This window comes from Sapajus apella, unplaced genomic scaffold, assembly GCF_009761245.1.
Source record: "Sapajus apella isolate SASKATOON/1434 unplaced genomic scaffold, GSC_monkey_1.0 scaffold3, whole genome shotgun sequence".
Taxonomy (NCBI): Eukaryota; Metazoa; Chordata; class Mammalia; order Primates; family Cebidae; genus Sapajus; species Sapajus apella.
In genome coordinates, this window is record NW_022436943.1 from 24,952,297 (window position 1) to 24,969,687 (window position 17,391).

At 40.5% G+C, this 17,391-nt stretch overlaps 1 protein-coding gene and 1 long non-coding RNA gene across 3 annotated transcripts in view; both read left to right on the forward strand.

Moving 5' to 3' along the window:
- UBE2W (ubiquitin conjugating enzyme E2 W) overlaps positions 1 to 17,391 on the forward strand; it is an 82,960-nt gene that overhangs the window by 7,037 nt on the left and 58,532 nt on the right. The window contains exon 2 of one of the 2 annotated variants that reach the window (XM_032251171.1): positions 3,748 to 3,780. The exons of the other annotated variant lie outside the window; for it this stretch is intronic. Within the exon in view, the coding sequence (XP_032107062.1) occupies positions 3,748 to 3,780 (33 nt within the window). The remainder of the gene's footprint in view (positions 1 to 3,747; positions 3,781 to 17,391) is intronic. 2 annotated transcript variants of the gene reach the window in all.
- Positions 16,221 to 17,356, forward strand: LOC116532106. The gene is made up of 2 exons (XR_004260720.1): positions 16,221 to 16,832; positions 17,144 to 17,356. It is a non-coding gene; the product is annotated as an uncharacterized LOC116532106 (long non-coding RNA).

The following is a 17,391-nucleotide window of genomic DNA, read 5'->3' on the forward strand; positions in this document are numbered from 1 at the left end:
ACACACACACACACACACACACACACACACACACACACACACACACAATTAGCCAGGCGTGGTAGAGCACTTCTGTAATCCCAACTATTTGGGAGGCTGAGGCAGGAGTATCTCTTGATCCCAGGAGGCGGAGGCTGCAGTGAGCCAAGATCACTTCACTGCTCTCCAGACTGGGCAACAAAGTGAGACTCCATCTCTTAATTAATTAATTAATTAAAATAAAATTTAAAAAAAGATTATCTTTGAACAGTAAAAATTTACCATTATAGGCCGGGCGCGGTGGCTCAAGCCTGTAATCCCAGCACTTTGGGAGGTCGAGGCGGGTGGATCACGAGGTCAAGAGATCGAGACCATCCTGGTTAACATGGTGAAACCCCATCTCTACTAAAAATACAAAAAATTAGCTGGGCATGGTGGTGCGTGCCTGTAATCCCAACTACTCAGGAGGCTGAGGCAGGAGAATTGCCTGAACCCAGGAGGCGGAGGTTGCGGTGAGCCGAGATCGCGCCATTGCACTCTGGCCTGGGTAACATGAGTGAAACTCCGTCTCAAAAAAAAAAAAAAAAAAATTAATTTACCATTATAATTTTACTCAGTACACAAGTGTACACGTGAGGAAGATCTTTTTAAAATTTGATACATAACCTTATAAACTCTAAGGAATATTCTAATTTTCTTAGCTCTAGAAGTTGTAAGATAGTTTAGTAAATGCTTAATTCTTGACTGAAAAGTTATGTAATTATACCAGTGATTTCTCTGTGATGTAAAACTGTGTTCAATTGTTAACCTTCACAGCATCAACAGTTTTCAGAGCTTAGTTTCTAATCCTAGCTTCACTACTCAGTTACTATGTAGTTTTGAGTAAGTCACTTTCCAAATAAGTACTTACTTATCGAAGTTACTGCTGTGTCTTTATAAGAATGAAATTAGGTTAGTTGACTTCCTCCTTTATAAAGAATGTGAAAATATGGAGAACGTTAAAGTTATGGCAAATGCATGCAACAATAAAATGAGCCACTTTTTTGGTATATTATAAATATGAATTTTAAATTATTCCTTTTTAGGTACTGAACCTTACTGTTAATTGGTTAATAGACTGACCTAAAGTAGAATTAAACTAATGTGGAATTTGCTATTTAGGAATGCCTTTTGAAGTGTTAAGTACAGTAATGGACAAATATTTACTATAGTCACTTTGTGCACATTTAGGGGATAGAGGGAAAGTGTTTTTCCTGCTTTCATGAAGCAGGAAATCTAAAGCAGAAAATAATGTCAGATTATCTTTAAAGGCTGGCCACCATGCCTGGCCTTCAAAGATAATCTTCATTATCAAGGAGAGTTTTTAAGGTGGGATGATCCCAGCCTGACCAACATGGTGAAACCCCATCTCTACAAAAAAATAAAAATTAGCTGGGCATGGTCACATGTGCCTGTGGTCCCAACTACTTGGGAGACTGAGGTAGGAGGATCACCTGAGCTTGGGGAGGTTGAGGCTGCAGTGAGCCAGGATCATGCCACTGTACTCCAGCATGGATGACAGAGTGAGTCTTTGTCTCAAAAAGTATGTATATAAATACAAATTAAAGTGGAATGATGTGGCATCTCTCTGAAAATATAGTTCTCCTTAGTATTTACCTAAATTGAGCATTCGTTATGTGAATTTTATTCCATCTCTGTATCATTGCTGTCTGCTTCATTATGCATGGTATCTGTAAAATACTTGATCATGTTTTTTTCTTGAGATGGAGTCTTGTTCTGTCGTCCAGGCTTGAGTGCAATGGTGCAATCTCAGCTGACCGCAACATCTGCCTCCCAGGTTCAAGCCATTCTCCTGCCTCAGCCTCCTAGGTAGCTGGGACTACAGGCATGTGCCACCATGCCTGGCTAATTTTTTTATTTTTAGTAAAGATGGGGTTTCACATGCTGGCCAGGTCTTGAACTCCTGACCTGAAGTGATCCGCCCGTCTTGGCCTCCCAAAGTGCTGGGATTACAGACATGAGCCGCTGCGACCGGCCTGTCAGGTATTTTTAAAATGTCCTCGTTTGAAAGCCTTTATTTGTTAATGTAGTTCTTAGATCACCAGGAAACAGTGCATGCTTTTCAGTTGTTTTATTCTAAGACTCTAATTTCATTTAATTGCTTTTGTAAAACTTCATTAGAGATAAAGAACACAGGCTCTGTAATCAGAAGACCCAGATTCCAAGTCCTGTTTCACTACCTTTTTTTTGTTTGTTTGAGGTGGAGTCTCGCCCTGTTGCCCATGCTGGAGTGCAGTGGTGCAATCTTGGCTCACTGCAACCTCCATCTCCTGGATTCAAGCAATTCTTCTGCCTCAGCGTCCCGACTAGCTGGGACTACAGATGTGTGCCACCACACCCGGCAGATTTTTGTATTTTTAGTAAAGTTAGGGTTTCACCATATTGGTCAGGCTGATTTCAGAACTCCTGACTTTGTGATCCGCCCGCCTTAGCCTTAACCTCCCAAAGTGCTGGGATTACAGGCGTGAGCCACTGCACTACTTTTTAAAAAGTACCGGTCTTCACTACTTTTTAAAAAGTTATATTGCACAAAAATCAGTATGGAGTGTAGTGGGTAAGATGAAAACAGATTAGCAGATACGTAAACATATAAAACTGCGTTTTTTATTTCTCTTCCCCAAACTAGTTTTCTGTAATCTTCCCCATGTTGGTATATGGGCAACTTCATTCCATTTGCTCAGCCGGAAATCTTGGGTTCATTCCACCGTACAATCAAACCGTTAGCAAATTTCTGTCTATTCTGCTTTCAAAATATATCCAGAATTCAACTGTTTTTCTGAATTACTTCCTGGTATAAGTGCAGATGACATCGTCATTCCTTGCCTGGATTATATTAGTAGTGTCATACTGGTTTTCCTGCTTCTGCCCGCATCCCTTTACTTATCCCTTTAGATTCCCAATAGATTTTTTTCAAAACAAAAGTCATGTCATTTCACTCACAATTCTGTGGCTTTCCTCTCTTCCTCAGAATGTAATCCAAAATTTATATTATGGCCTAAGAAGCTTTAACCTCTTCATGTCTCTGAAGCTTTATTGGCCGCCTTGCTACTCCTGCCTTGTTATTTTCTCTACTTGGAATGCTTTTCTCACACATCTGGATGACTTCCTTTTTTTTCATTCAGAGCTTTGTTCAAATATTTTTTTTTTAAAGAGAGGCCTTCCTGACCACTCCATATAAAATAGCTCTCCCACCTCAGCACTAATAATTTCCTTTACCTTGATAAATTCTTCAGACCTTTGACTATTATTTATTAATTAGCTTCTTTACTATTTTCTTTGATGTAACTTGTGCCTGGCATATAGGAGGGCTTTAGTCAATGTTGAATAAATGAGTAAGTGAGCACAGCCTTTGGAATCAAATAACCTTGGGTTTGAATTCTACTTTTGTTGCTTAATAGCTGTATAACCTTCCACCCCCCAAACGTAAAATAGGGATGATAAAAACAATCATATAAGGTAGAAATAGGTTATTTCATTTCATGGATATTTGGAGTTGTTTGTGAGTTATCTTTTAATGCTATTCGCTTCCTATTTTAACCCTACTGGATGCTTTTGTCTTTTTTTTAAATATACATTTCCATTTTAAAATAACTACTAGATGCTTTTGTCTCCCCCCCCAAACCCATTTCTAGTCCCTGCACTATCAATGGAAAAAATAGATTTCCTTTGTGAACATGTGTTACATGAGGTCTCTCTTTGTATTTTCAGACCACAGGAAGGAGGGTGGAAGTATGGTTTCCAGTAAGTGTGTGTTTTTTGCCAATTCTCTTCAAAATTTGAGAATTAGTCAAATAAAACTTTGAGCTTTTAACATCCATTTTAACAACCTTTTAAGGCACAGTGTTTTCTTCTAATTGAAATATAATCCACATATCGTAAAACTTACTGTTTTAAAGTGTACAATTCAGTGGTTTTTAATATATTCAGAACCATAATCACTGTTTCCAGAACATTTTCATCACCCCCGAAACTCCTTATCCATTAGCAGTCACTCCCTATTTCCCCCTTTCCCCATTGTCTGGAAACCACTCATCTATTTTTTGTTTCTGGATTGGTCTATTCTGGGTATTTTGTGAGAGTGGAATCATGTAATGTATGACATTTTGTGGCTGGCTTCTTTCACTTAGCTGTTTGTCTGAGAGAGGGTCTCATTTTGTCGCCCAGGCTGGAATGCAGTGGTGCCATAGGTTCACTGCAACCTCCGCCCCTTGGGTTCAAATGGTCCTCTTGCCTCAGCCTCCCTAGTAGCTGCTACTACAGGCGTGTACTACCATACCTGGCTAATTTTTGTAATTTTTTTTTTTTTTTTTTTTGACGGAGTCTTGCTCTGTCACCCAGACTGGAGCGCAGTGGTGTGATCTTGGCTCACTGCAACTTCCCCCTCCTGAGTTCAAGTGATTCTCCTGTCTCAGCCTACCGTGTAGCTGGGACTACAGGCATGAGCCACCACACCTGGCTATTTTTTTTTTTTTTTCTGTGTATTTAGTAGAGATGGGGTTTCATCTTGTTGGCCAGGCTTGTCTGTAACTCCTGACCTCAAGCAGTCTGCCTGCCTCGGCCTCCCAAAGTACTGAGATTACAGGCATGAGCTACCATGCCCAGCTCATTTTTGTGTTTTTGTGAGATGGGGTTTTACCATAGTTGGCCAAGCTGGTCTTGAACTCCTGACCTCAGGTGATCTGCCTGCCTCAACCTCCCAAAGTGCTGGGATTACAGGTGTGAGCCACCATGCCTGGCTAATTTTGTATTTTTAGTAGAGATGTGGTTTCACCATCTTGGCCAGGCTGGTCTTGAACTTCTGGTCTCAGGTGATCTGCCTGCCTTTGCTTCCCAAAGTGCTGAGATTACAGGCATGAGCCACCAAGCCTGGCCAAAATATATTTTCAAATTAATTATTTGTAGAGACGGAGTTCCACTGTGTTTCCCAGGCTGGTCTTGAATACCTGGCCTCAAGTGATCCTCCTTTCTCCACCACAGCCTCCCAAAGTGTTGGGATTACAGGTGTGAGCCACCATGCCCAGCTCCTGGCTAATATAAAAAAAAATTTTATAGAGACAGTTTAGCTATGTTGCCGAGGCTGATCTTGAAACTACCAGTCTCAGCAATCCTCCTGCCTGGGCTTCCCAAGCGATTATTGGCCTGAGCCACTATGCCCAGCTCATAATGTTTCTGAGGTTCATCCATGTTGTAGCTTGTCTGAATACTTCATTCCTTTTTGTGGCCAAGTAATGGCCCATTTTTTGGTTATACTACAGTTTATCCATTCATCAGTTATTTAAATATCAGATATTTGGGTTTCCTGTTTTCATTCATCAATTGGTTGAATTTGGATTGTTTCTACTTTTTAGTTAGTGTGAATAATGCTATGAACATGTATGTACACATTTTATGTAGGCTTATGTTTTAATTTGTTTTATATACCTTGCATGTAGGAGGACCTCAGTAAATGTTGAATGAATGGATCATATGGTAACTCTATGTTTTAACATTCTAAGTCTGTAGTGAATAAACAATGATTTTCTCCTGTACTCATCCACAACACTTGATTCTTCTTTTCTGACACCAGATGTGTGGGGTTTTTTTTCACACCAAGCAATTTTTCAACACCAGCTGGGTGTTCTGCAATTCAGTTCTGGCATTAACCAGAGTTAAGGGCTCAGTCCCACAGGACAGGCTCCCACTTCAGGCACCATTCAGAAGTCGTAGGTTCCTAGATAACTCACAACTTGTGTCTCACTTGGCTACAAATTGGAGGTTTCCGTAACCCCCTTCTTGGGTTCAGTAGTTTGCTAGATCAGCTCCCAGAAACCAGGGAAGACAGTATACTCAAAATTGTTGATTTATTACACATGATATTTTAAAGGACACAATTGAATAGCCAGATGAAGCTTTGCATATATGAGGTTTGTAAGGGCCCTTAACTCAGGAGCTTTTGGTCCCATGGAGTATGTGGATGCGTTCTTATTCACGAGTTCAAAAGCTCTTCAAACTCGCCTTTTGGGTTTTTATGGAGGCTTCATTTCTTAGGCATGATTGATTAAATCATTGGCTATTGGTGATTGATTCAACCTTTAAGTCTCCTCCCTTCTTCCCCAAAGAGTGATGGGGTGGAGCTGAAAGTTTCCACCCTCTAATCACATGGTTGGTTCCTTTGGCTACCAGTCGCCATTCTGAGGCTCTTCAAGAGCCGCCAGCCACCAGTCATGGCATTAACGTATAAAAAGATATTTATAACTTCCAAGATTCCAAGGGTTTTAGGAGCTACATGAAGACTAAATATATCCTTCTGGTTGTAAATCACAGTACCACACTAAGGAATTGCCAAATTTTTTCACAGCAACTGCAGCATTATGCACTCCTGTGAGTAATGTGCAAGAATTCCAATTTCCGTGTTTGGCCAGTGTTTGTTATGGTGGTTTTTTGATGATAGCATCCTAGTGTGAAGTGGTATCTCATTGTGGTTTTGGTTTGCATTTCACTAATGACTAATGATGCATTAAGTGTCTATTTATGTGGAGAAATATCCAAATTTTTTGTCATTAATTTTTTTTTTTTTTTGAAATGGAATATCACTCTGTTGCCCACACTGGAGTGCTGTGGCATGATCTTGGCTCACTGTAACCTCCACCTCCCAGATTCAACCAGTTATCCTCCCTTAGCCTCCCCAGTAACTGGGATTACAGGCATGTGCCACCATGTCCAGCTAATTTTTATATTTTTAGTAGAGACGGGATTTTGCTAGGTTGGACAGGCTGGTCTCAAACTCCTTGCCTGAAGTGATCCACCTGTCTCAGCCTCTCAAAGTGCTGGGATTACAGGGTTGAGCCACCACACCAGTTCTAAAAAATTTGTCATTTTATTGTTGAATTGTAAGAATCCTTTATATGTTTAGACTAAATGTCCTTTATTAGACATGTGATTTGCAAACATTTCCTGTTTTTCTGTGGGCTGTTTTTATTTTCTTGATAGTGACATTTGAAGCACAAAAATTGTTAATTTTGGCAAAATTTATGATTTTTTTCTTTGTTGTTTGTGTATTTGGTGTCATAGCTAAGAAATCATTGCCTAATCCAGGGGGTCTTGGAGATTTGCATCTAAGTTTTCTTCTGAAGATATAATAATTTTAGCTTTTATATTTGGGTCTTTGATTCATTTTGAATTCATTTTTGCATATAATGTAGGGATTATTTAGTTTCATAGTATTAATATGGTAACTTGTTTTCCATTTGAAGTTATATAGGACCAAGCTGAGAGCCCATTAGGTTTGATAGTATCAAGTTGGATTCAAGTTACTTCTCTGGGTTAGTGGAGAGCTGTTTTTCAGATACGAATCTACATTGCAGTCCTACTAAAAAATGTGATTGTAGTGTAGAATATTGCTGAGAATATTTTTATTTCACATATAAGCCTTTATTGTAATTAAAAGAGGTGTATCAACTTCAGTTTTTAGACTTACAAAATCTTTGAGGCAGAGGGCATCTCAGATGGGGTCATCTAGTCTAACCACCTTGCCTTTTCTTTAAATATTGCTCCATTTTATGATTAGAGATAGTTCATAAAATTAAAAAAAATTTTTAAAATAAAAATAGCCTGTTGTGCTACATGAAATGAACATATATATTAAGGAAATCGAGTAATAGATTTTAAAGAGATTCTTAGGAAAACCAATGTAAGGATTTTAGTGGAGAAAGTTATCTTGTTGGGCATATTTTTTGTTTGTTTTGAGATAGGGTTTCTCACCCAGGCTGGAGTAGGTTGTAGTCACGGCTCACTGCAGCTTTGACCTTGTGGACTCAAGCGATTCTCCCACCTCACCCTGCCGAGTAACTGAGCCTACAAGTGCACGCCACTATGCCTGGCTGATTTTTGTATTTTTGGTAAAGATGAGGTTTCGTTATGTTGCCTAGGCTGATCTAGAATTCCCAAGCTCAAGCAGTCTTCCCACCTCAGCCTCCCAAAATGCTGAGATTACAGGCAGAGAATATCATTTCTTTATAACAGTTCGTTTGTTACCTCGATTTATTTTGTTTCTGTAGTCCAGCTTCATTATTCATGAATTCTGTATTTGCGAATTCTCTTCTTTGTAAAACTTACTTGTAACCCTAAAATTGATACTTGCAGGGCTTGCTTGCTTGCCTTTTTTTTTTTTTTTTTTTTTTTTTTTTTTTCTTTTTGCCGTTTGCACACTTAAAGAGCAGTGACTTTGTCATTCTATGCACCCACTCCCAGCTGAGGTCAAACAAGACTATGCTTGGCTCATACTGGATTATTTTTTAGGTCTATTTTGTACCACACAGTATTAAGCATTTTTGTACTTTATTTTGGTAATTTCACTGTTTAACTGATGTGCTGTCTAGTATTCCTATGTATACATGAGGGCTGTGCTGTGCCTTTTGCAGAAAATTTGTTCAGGCATGCATTATAGTGCTGTTGGCCGTGAGTTCGATAATCAACAATATATAGTAGCCGGGCGTGGTGGCTCAAGCCTGTAATCCCAGCACTTTGGGAGGCTGAGGCGGGTGGATCATGAGGTCAAGAGATCGAGACCATCCTGGTCAACATGGTGAAACCCCGTTTCTACTAAAAATACAAAACATTAGCTGGGCATGGTGGCGCGTGCCTGTAATCCCAGCTACTCAGGAGGTTGAGGCAGGAGAATTGCCTGAACCCAGGAGGCGGAGGTTGCGGTGAGCCGAGATCGCGCCATTGCACTCCAGCCTGGGTAACAAGAGTGAAACTCCGTCTCAACAACAACAACAACAACAACAAAAATATATATATAGCAAATAAGAGGCCAGGCATCATGGCTCATGTCTGTAATCTCAGCACTTTGGGAAGGTGAGGTGGGTGGATCACTTGTTAGGAGTTTGAGACCAGCCTGGCCAACATGACGAATCCTTGTCTCTATTAAAAATAACTCCCCCGCCAAAAAATATTGCCGGACTTGGTGGCATGCACCTGTAATCCCAGCTACTTAGGAGGCTGACGCAAGAGAATTGTTTGAACCTGGGAAGTGGAGGTTGGGTTGCAGTAAGCCAAGATCAAGGCAGTGCACTCCAGCCTGGGCCATAGAGTGAGACCCTGTCACACACACACACAAAGAAAGTCTTTAGACAAACACAGAAGAAACAAGTTACTTTTTATTGGCTGAAGAAAATAATGTGATCAGAGGCTGGCAGGAATCTAACCCTGTATTTCCTATAGCAGTAGATTCCATATTTATTAATTTAGTGTTTGCCACAACTTTGTGGAAAACTTAACTACTATGAATAATGATAACTGACTGTATTTTAATTAAAAAAATTTTTTTTAGAGACAGTCTTGCTCTGTCACAGTGGCAGAGGTGCAGTGGCATGGTTTTATCTCTCTGCAACCTCTTGGGTTCAGGTGATTCTTGTGCCTTAGCCTTCTAAGTAGCTGAGTTTATAGGCATGCACCACCATGCCTGGCTATTTTTTTTTTTTTTTTTTTGAGACGAAGTCTCACTGTGTCATCTGGGCTGGAGTGCAGTGACGTGATCTGGCTCACTGCAACCTCTACCTCCTAGGTTCAAGTGAGTCTCCTGGCTCAGCCTCCCGAGTAGCTGGAACTATAGGCATGCACCACCACGCCTGGCTCATTTTTTGTATTTTTTGTATTTTTATAAAGATGGGGTTTCACCATGATGTCCAGGCTGGTCTTAAACTCCTGACCTCAGGTGATCCACCCACCTCGGCCTCCCAAAATGCTAGGATTATAGGCGTGAACCACCGCGTCGGCCAATTTGTTGTATTTTTTGTAGAAAAGGGGTTTTATCATGTTGGCCAGCCTGGTCTTGAACTCCTGACCTCAAGTGATCTACCTGCCTCAGCCTCCCAAAGAGCGGAGATTACAGGTGTGAGCCACCATGCCCAACTGTATTTTGATTTAAGTTTCAGTACACTTTTGATTTGAAAGTATTAAAGTCCAGTTGAAACTAGTAAAATGTGGCCGGGCGTGGTGGCTCAATCTTGTAATCCCAGCACTTTGGGAGGGCGAGGCAGGCGGATCACGATGTCAAGAGATGGAGACCATCCTGGCCAACATGGTGAAACCCCGTCTCTACTAAAAATACAAAAATTAGCTGGGCTGGGCGTGGTAGCGCATGCCTGTGGTCCCAGCTATTCGGGAGGCTAAGGCTGGAGAATCACTTGAACCCGGAAGGCGGAGGTTGCAGTGAGCCGAGATCGTGTCACTACACTCCAGTCTGGGCAATAGAGAGAGACTCTGTCTTAAAAAAAAAACCCCAAAAAACTAGTGAAATACAGTGTTGCTACATCCAGGTTACTTGTTTGATTGTTTTTCATTTTCTACTGTAGACCAATACACACGTTCCCTGTTTTTTCTTTTTCTTTTTTTTTTTTTTGAGTTAACCATGCAGTTCAAACCAGTGGTTTTCAACTTTGATATCACATTGAAATCACCCGAGAAACTTTAAAAGCATGCTATCCCTATGTTATGATTTAATTTTTCTTACCTCTTCAGGTAATTCTTTTTTTTTTTTTTTTTTTTGAGATGTTTTTTCTTCTGTTGCCCAGGCTGGAGTGCCTTGGCGTGATCTCGGTTCACTGCAACTTGCATCTCTTAGGTTCAAGCGATTCTCTTGCCTGAGCCTCCCAAGTAGCTGGCATTATAGGCACACACCATGATGCCTGGCAATTTTTTGTACTTTTAATAGAGATGGGGATTCACCATGTTGGGCAGGCTGTTCTTGAATCCTGACCTCATAGGATCTGTCTGTCTTGGCCCCTCAAAGTGCTAGGATTACAGGCATGAGCCACTGTGCCTGACCTTTAAGTAATTCTAATGTGCAACCAAAGTTGTAGACTTGTCTTCACTACAATGCAGGAATTTAGGTGTGCCAATTATGTAAATTGGATAAGTCGTAATACATCTCCTTGCACCTGTTTTAGAGTTAGGGAGACATTTCAAAGTGTAATCCTCTGGAAAGACCTTTAAGAATCAAATTTGAGCCCCGCCTCGCGCCCCCACCAAAAAAAAATCAGATTTGAGATTGGAAATAACTATATTTGTTTTGTTCCTATGTAATTATAGTTCTGTCAAAGACCACCCATTTCCTGTACATATCTGAGCAGTTGTTATAAGTGTCTTACCAACTTTAGTAAAATGCTTTGTTTGATGGCTATTTTCTACAACAAATAAAATATCTGTCATGAGAATTCTTTGTGGAGCAGTTTTAGTGAACTAAGTACATTAATATGCGGCCATGGGGCAGTTCCATAGGCTCAGTTATGAGCTGAGTATCATTTATGCCAACCGAGTCCACCTAAACAAATTTTAAAAATATTTTATTACATCATGAACCTTTGGAGTTGAATATGCATAAAAATCTCATTTAAAACATAATCTAGGCTGGCCAGGCCTGGGATCCCAGCAGTTTGGGAGGCCAAGGTGGGAGGATTGCTTGGGGTCAGGAGTTGAGACCAGCCTAGTGATAAGCAGGACCCCATCTCTACAAAAAATAGTAACAAAAATAGTCTTAGGGGCCTGTATCAAACCATATCAGGGCCCTATATTTAAAAAAGAATAGTCCTTTCTAGGTACTTGGAATGTTATTCTTTTTTTTAAATTAATTAATTAATTAGTTAATTTTTTTTTTTTTTAATAGAGACAGAGCTTCTCCATGTTGGTCAGGCTGGTCTTGAACTCCCGACCTCAGGTGATCCGCCCGCCTCTGCCTCCCAAAGTGCTGGGATTACAGGCGTGAGCCACTCCGCCCGGCCGGAATGTTATTCTTGTTTTTAGTCTTTCACCTTTCATTGGGGTCATTATTATTGCTAATCCTTGCATCTCTCATTGTATGTACGACCTATGCAGAACTTACTAGTCCACTAAAATTCTTGAGAATCAAATTGTTTATGACTCAGGCCCCTGAGCCTGTATCTCTCTTGTTCTTAGGTTGAAATGGATATTACTGCATATGTGGAGATTCTGTCATCATCCTTTATTTGCTAGGAATATTTAGCAACTATTATTAGTGACTTTTTATGTTGAATTTCCTTTTTTTTTTTTTTTTTTTTTTTTTTTTTGAGACGGAGTTTCGCTCTTGTTACCCAGGCTGGAGTGCAATGGCGCGATCTCGGCTTACCGCAACCTCCGCCTCCTGGGTTCAGGCAATTCTCCTGCCTCAGCCTCCTGAGTAGCTGGGATTACAGGCACGTGCCACCATGCCCAGTTAATTTTTTGTATTTTTAGTAGAGACGGGGTTTCACCATGTTGACCAGGATGGTCTCGATCTCTTGACCTCATGATCCACCCGCCTCAGCCTCCCAAAGTGCTGGGATTACAGGCTTGAGCCACCGCACCCCGCCCATTTTATTTTTATTATTTTTTTAGAAATAGGCCCTCCCCCTCTGTTTCCGAGGATGGAGTGCAGTGGTAGAACTGTACCTTACTATAACCTTGAACTTCTAGGCTCAAGGGATCCTTCTGCCTCAGTCTTCCAAGTAGCTAGGACTATAGGTAAATGCCACCATGCTGGGCTAATTTCTAAAATTTTTTGTAGGCTGGGCACGGTCGTTCACACCTGTAATCCCAAGTACTTTGGGAGGCCGAGGTGGGTGGATTATGAGGTCAGGCGTTCAAGACCATCCTGATCAACATGGAGAGACCCTGTCTCTACTAAGAATACAAAATTAGCGGGGCGTGGTGGTGTATGCCTGTGGTCTCAGCTACTTGGGAGGCTGAGGCAGGACAGTTGCTTGAACCTGGGAGGTGGAGGTTGCAGTGAGCCAAGATTGCACCACTGCACTCCAGCCTGGATCACAGAGCAAGACTCCATCTCAAATAAATAAATAAATAAATAAATTTTTTATAGCATTGCCCAGGTTGGTCTCAAATTCTGCCTCAATCGATCCTCCTGCCTTGGCCTCCTAAGGTGCTTGGATTACAGGCATGAGCCACCATGTGTAGCCTGAATTTCCATTTTGAATTCTGGGCAGTTTTGATAGCTCCCCATCTGTTTTTTTATTGTTCCTAAGTTTTTTGTTTGTTTGTTTGTTTTTAAAACTTACCTAGCAGGTAATTTAGTTAGCCCCTCCACTTTCTGAACTTTCTTCCTGAATTCAAATTTTACTCAAAATCCACTTTAGTTCTTTATAACTCAGTAATTTGACATCATAAATCCACCAACCTTAGCCTCATCCTCACAGCTATACATACTTTTTAATACCTAGTGTGCCTCCATATCATGTTTTACCTCTTTCATAGGGTTTTTCACTTCTGCCTTTTAGCTATTATAAGGACACTGTCTTTATTACATTTTTAACTCAAGGAGGGCAGTGCTTACTGGAAATAATCACTCAAATGTTTCCTGAGTTAATAAATAGAACAAAGATTCGGGTAGATAGTACTGTTTTCAAAAGAGGTTAGAAAACACAGGAAAACATAGTTGGATATATTGCCTTCTTGCCTTATCTCTGATTCCATTGCTGTGTATCTTTTGCTTATGCCTTGGCCCAGTTAGAGAAAGTAAAGAATTGGTTGAATAGGAAAATTTATACAGCATTTTAAAATCAGGGTAAGCTTCCTGTTAATGATAGACATCTCTTTCAGCTCAGTTAATATTTGGTTGGTAATTCTTTGACTTTGCAGATAATGCTTCAATGAGAGAGTATCTTTTCTTCCACACCCCCTCACTCTCATGGTGATAGGTTTTTTCTTATGCTTACTATATGTAACCCTTATTGACAGCAAGTAATTTTAGGTCTTGCTTCATTGATAATGAGATTATGTGATTGTCGTCTTTCCAAACTCAAATATGTTGTGTCTCTGGATACTTTTCCTCATTTTTGAAGTTGTATTCCCTTTCTAAATGTTTTATTTTTAAGGCTTGTCTGGGAGTAGATCTGTTTATGCTTAGAGGAGATGGGAATATTTTGGCATAGGGAGTTTGTGTTTGGTTCTTGTAGATGTTGCAGAGGACAGAACATCTGTTAATGTCTGTGAAATACAGATTGGGTTTCTGAAGCATAGTTACAGCTTTTGCATGATGACAGAGCTTTACTTCAGATTCTTCTGATTTGCAGCTAATTCTTGAACAACAGGACACCAACCACCTGTGTAGTCAAAAATCCGTATATAACTATTTCTCAAAAAGTTTAGTACTAATAACTTACTGTTAACTGGAGACCTAACCTATAAGATAAATAGTCAGTTAACACATAGTTTGTGTGATGTATGTATTATATGCTGTATCCATTCAATAAACTGGAGAAAAAATGTTATTAAGAAAATCATAGCCGGGCGCGGTGGCTCAAGCCTGTAATCCCAGCACTTTGGGAGGCCGAGGCGGGTGGATCACAAGGTCAAGAGATCGAGACCATCCTGGTCAACATGGTGAAACCCCGTCTCTACTAAAGCTACAAAAAATTAGCTGGGCATGGTGGTGTGTGCCTGTAATCCCAGCTACTCAGGAGGCTGAGGCAGGAGAATTGCTTGAACCCAGGAGGCGGAGGTTGTGGTGAGCCGAGATCGCGCCATTGCACTCCAGCCTGGGTAACAAGAACGACACTCCGTCTCAAAAAAAAAAAAAAAAAGAAAATCATGAGAGAAAATATATTTACTATTCATTAAGTGCTGTGTCACCCAGGCTGAAGTGCAGTGGCTCGATCTCAGCTTACCACAGTCTCTGCCTCCTGGGTTAAAGTGATTGTTCTGCTTCAGCCTCCTGAGTAGCTGGGATTATAGGCGCTGCCACCATGCCCAGCTAATTTTTGTATTTTTAGTAGATAAGAGGTTTTGCCATGTTGGCCAGGCTGGTCTGGATCTCTGGGCTTCATGTGATTCCCTCCTCCCCACCCTCCTCAGCCTCCCAAAGTGCTGGGATTACAGGAGTGAGCCACCATTCCCAGCTAATCACAAAAATCTTTATACTTGTTATCTTCACATTGAGTAGGCTGAGAAGGAGGAAGAGGAGGGTTTGGTCTTACTGTCTCAGGAGTGATAAAGGCAGAAGAAGAAGATCATGTATAAGTGGACCTGTGCAGTTCTCACCTGTGTTGTTGAGGGTCAACTGTACTTGAAGAAATTGCTCAGTTTAGAAGACTCTCACCAAAAAGAAAACAACCACCAAAAAAAAAACCGCCCTTCCAATGACAGAGAAGGTTGGTTCAGTCCTTGTAAGCCTGTTTTCAGAAGTTTGTGATGAAAATGATACAAGTAACAGAGAGTTAAGAAAGCTAATGGTGATGGCTTGGAAAGGATTACCCATGATCCTAAATAGTGAAAATAGTGTTAAAAGATGCTAGCTGCTCTTTTTTTTTTTTTTTTGTATCTGTTTATGACCAATGTCAGATTTTTCTTTTAAAGATATATTACATTTTTAAATTAAGTCTTCATGAACCGGCAACAGTTAATATACTGCATTTTTACAAATTCAGCTGCTCTAGTTTTAATAATTGAAAATGATAAGTTAAACTGATAATTTCTTGAATTGGCAACATAGAATACCACAATTGATTTTATAAATCAGCATTTGTACTTTCCATATTTCTTAAATTCTTCTAAGAATGAAACTTGTTGTACATATATTTTATGGTTTTTTTTTTTTTTAAACAGGCAAGTTTTTTTTTGGTTTGTTTGGCTAAGTTATCAAAGAAAGAACATACTTTTATCAAATTTTGCTTATTGAGGAGAATTTTTTTTTTTTTTTTTTTTTTTTTGAAAGAGTCTCACTCTGTTGCCTAGGCTGGAGTGTGCAATGATACAATCTTGGCTCACTGCAACCACTGCCTGCCAGGTTCAAGCGATTTTCCTGCTTCAGCCTCCCAAATAAACTGGGATTATAGGCTTATATGCACCACCACTCCTGGCTAATATGTATTTGAGACGGAGTCTTGCTTTGTCACCCAGGCTGGAGTGCGATGGTGGGATCTCTGCTCACTGCAGGCCCTGCCTCCCAGGTTCAAGCGATTCTCCTGCCTCAGCCTCCCAAGTAGCTGGGACTGTAGGCATGCATCACCACAGCCAGCTAATTTTTATAGTTTTAGTAACGATGGGGTTTCACTATGTTGGCCAGGTTGGTCTTAAACTCCTGACCTCAGGTGATCCGCCCATCATCTCAGCTTCCTAAAGTGCTGGGATTATAGGTATGAGATACCACGCCCAGCCTAATTTTTTTGTATTTTTAGTAGAGATGGAGTTTTGCCATGTTGGTCACGCCGGTCTCGAACTCCTGACCTTAGGTGATCTGCCTGCCTTAGCCTCCCAAAGTGCTGAGATTATAGACATGAACCTCTGTGCCCAGCCGCTTAAAAGTATTCTGAGAATCTCAGAATCATTCTATGGCCAGTTTTGGCAACTGAGGCCCAAATTTGTGTAAACTTTGAAGGAGAAGTTGTTTTTAAGAAGGCTTAGAAGATTGAACTTGCTCTTTATCAAAATATTAGTCTAACATACTTGCAGTCTTTTATAATACATTATTATATTTTAGAGCACATAAAAACTATTCTAGTGAAAAAGTTCATATTTTAAATATTTTCTACAGTTCTCTGTGTATGAGATCCTTTAGTTTGCTATCTACCTTAAGTGCCAGGGTTTAAACATTTTTGCTGTATTTTTCAGCTTAGAAAATCTTCCTATAAGAATTAAATGTGATCTTTTTTTCTTACTTGTTAACGACTCACTGGCATTATACAAGTTTCCACCTACTATGTCAGGAGAAAGTATTGATAAAATCCTTAAAATCACAGTATAATAGTATACCTGAGCATGCTAAAGAAGGAAACAAATCACTCTCTTCCTTGAATTAAAAAGTTGTCCAGACCGGGCGCGGTGGCTCAAGCCTGTAATCCCAGCACTTTGGGAGGCCGAAGCGGGTGGATCACGAGGTCAAGAGATCGAGACCATCCTGGTCAACATGGTGAAACCCCGTCTCTACTAAAACTACAAAAAATTAGCTGGGCATGGTGGCGCGTGCCTGTAGTCCCAGCTACTCAGGAGGCTGAGGCAGGAGAATTGCCTGAACCCAGGAGGCAGAGGTTGTGGTGAGCCGAGATCGCGCCATTGCACTCCAGCCTGGGTAACAAGAGCGAAACTCCGTCTCAAAAAAAAAAAAAAAAAAAAGTTGTCCAAACTGTCTTGTCATTAAGTGTATTTTTGGACCTTGACGAAGTAACTACCCTGGAACCGTAAAGTTAGTAATTCATTTTAAGATTTTAGGCTGGGCACCCTGGCTCATGTCTGTAATCCCAGCACTTTGGAAGGCCGAGGTGGGTCGATCACTTGAGGCCAGGAGTTTGAGACCAGCCTGGCCAACATGGCAAAACCCCCTCTCTACTAAAAATACAAAAATTAGCCAGGAATGGTGGCAGG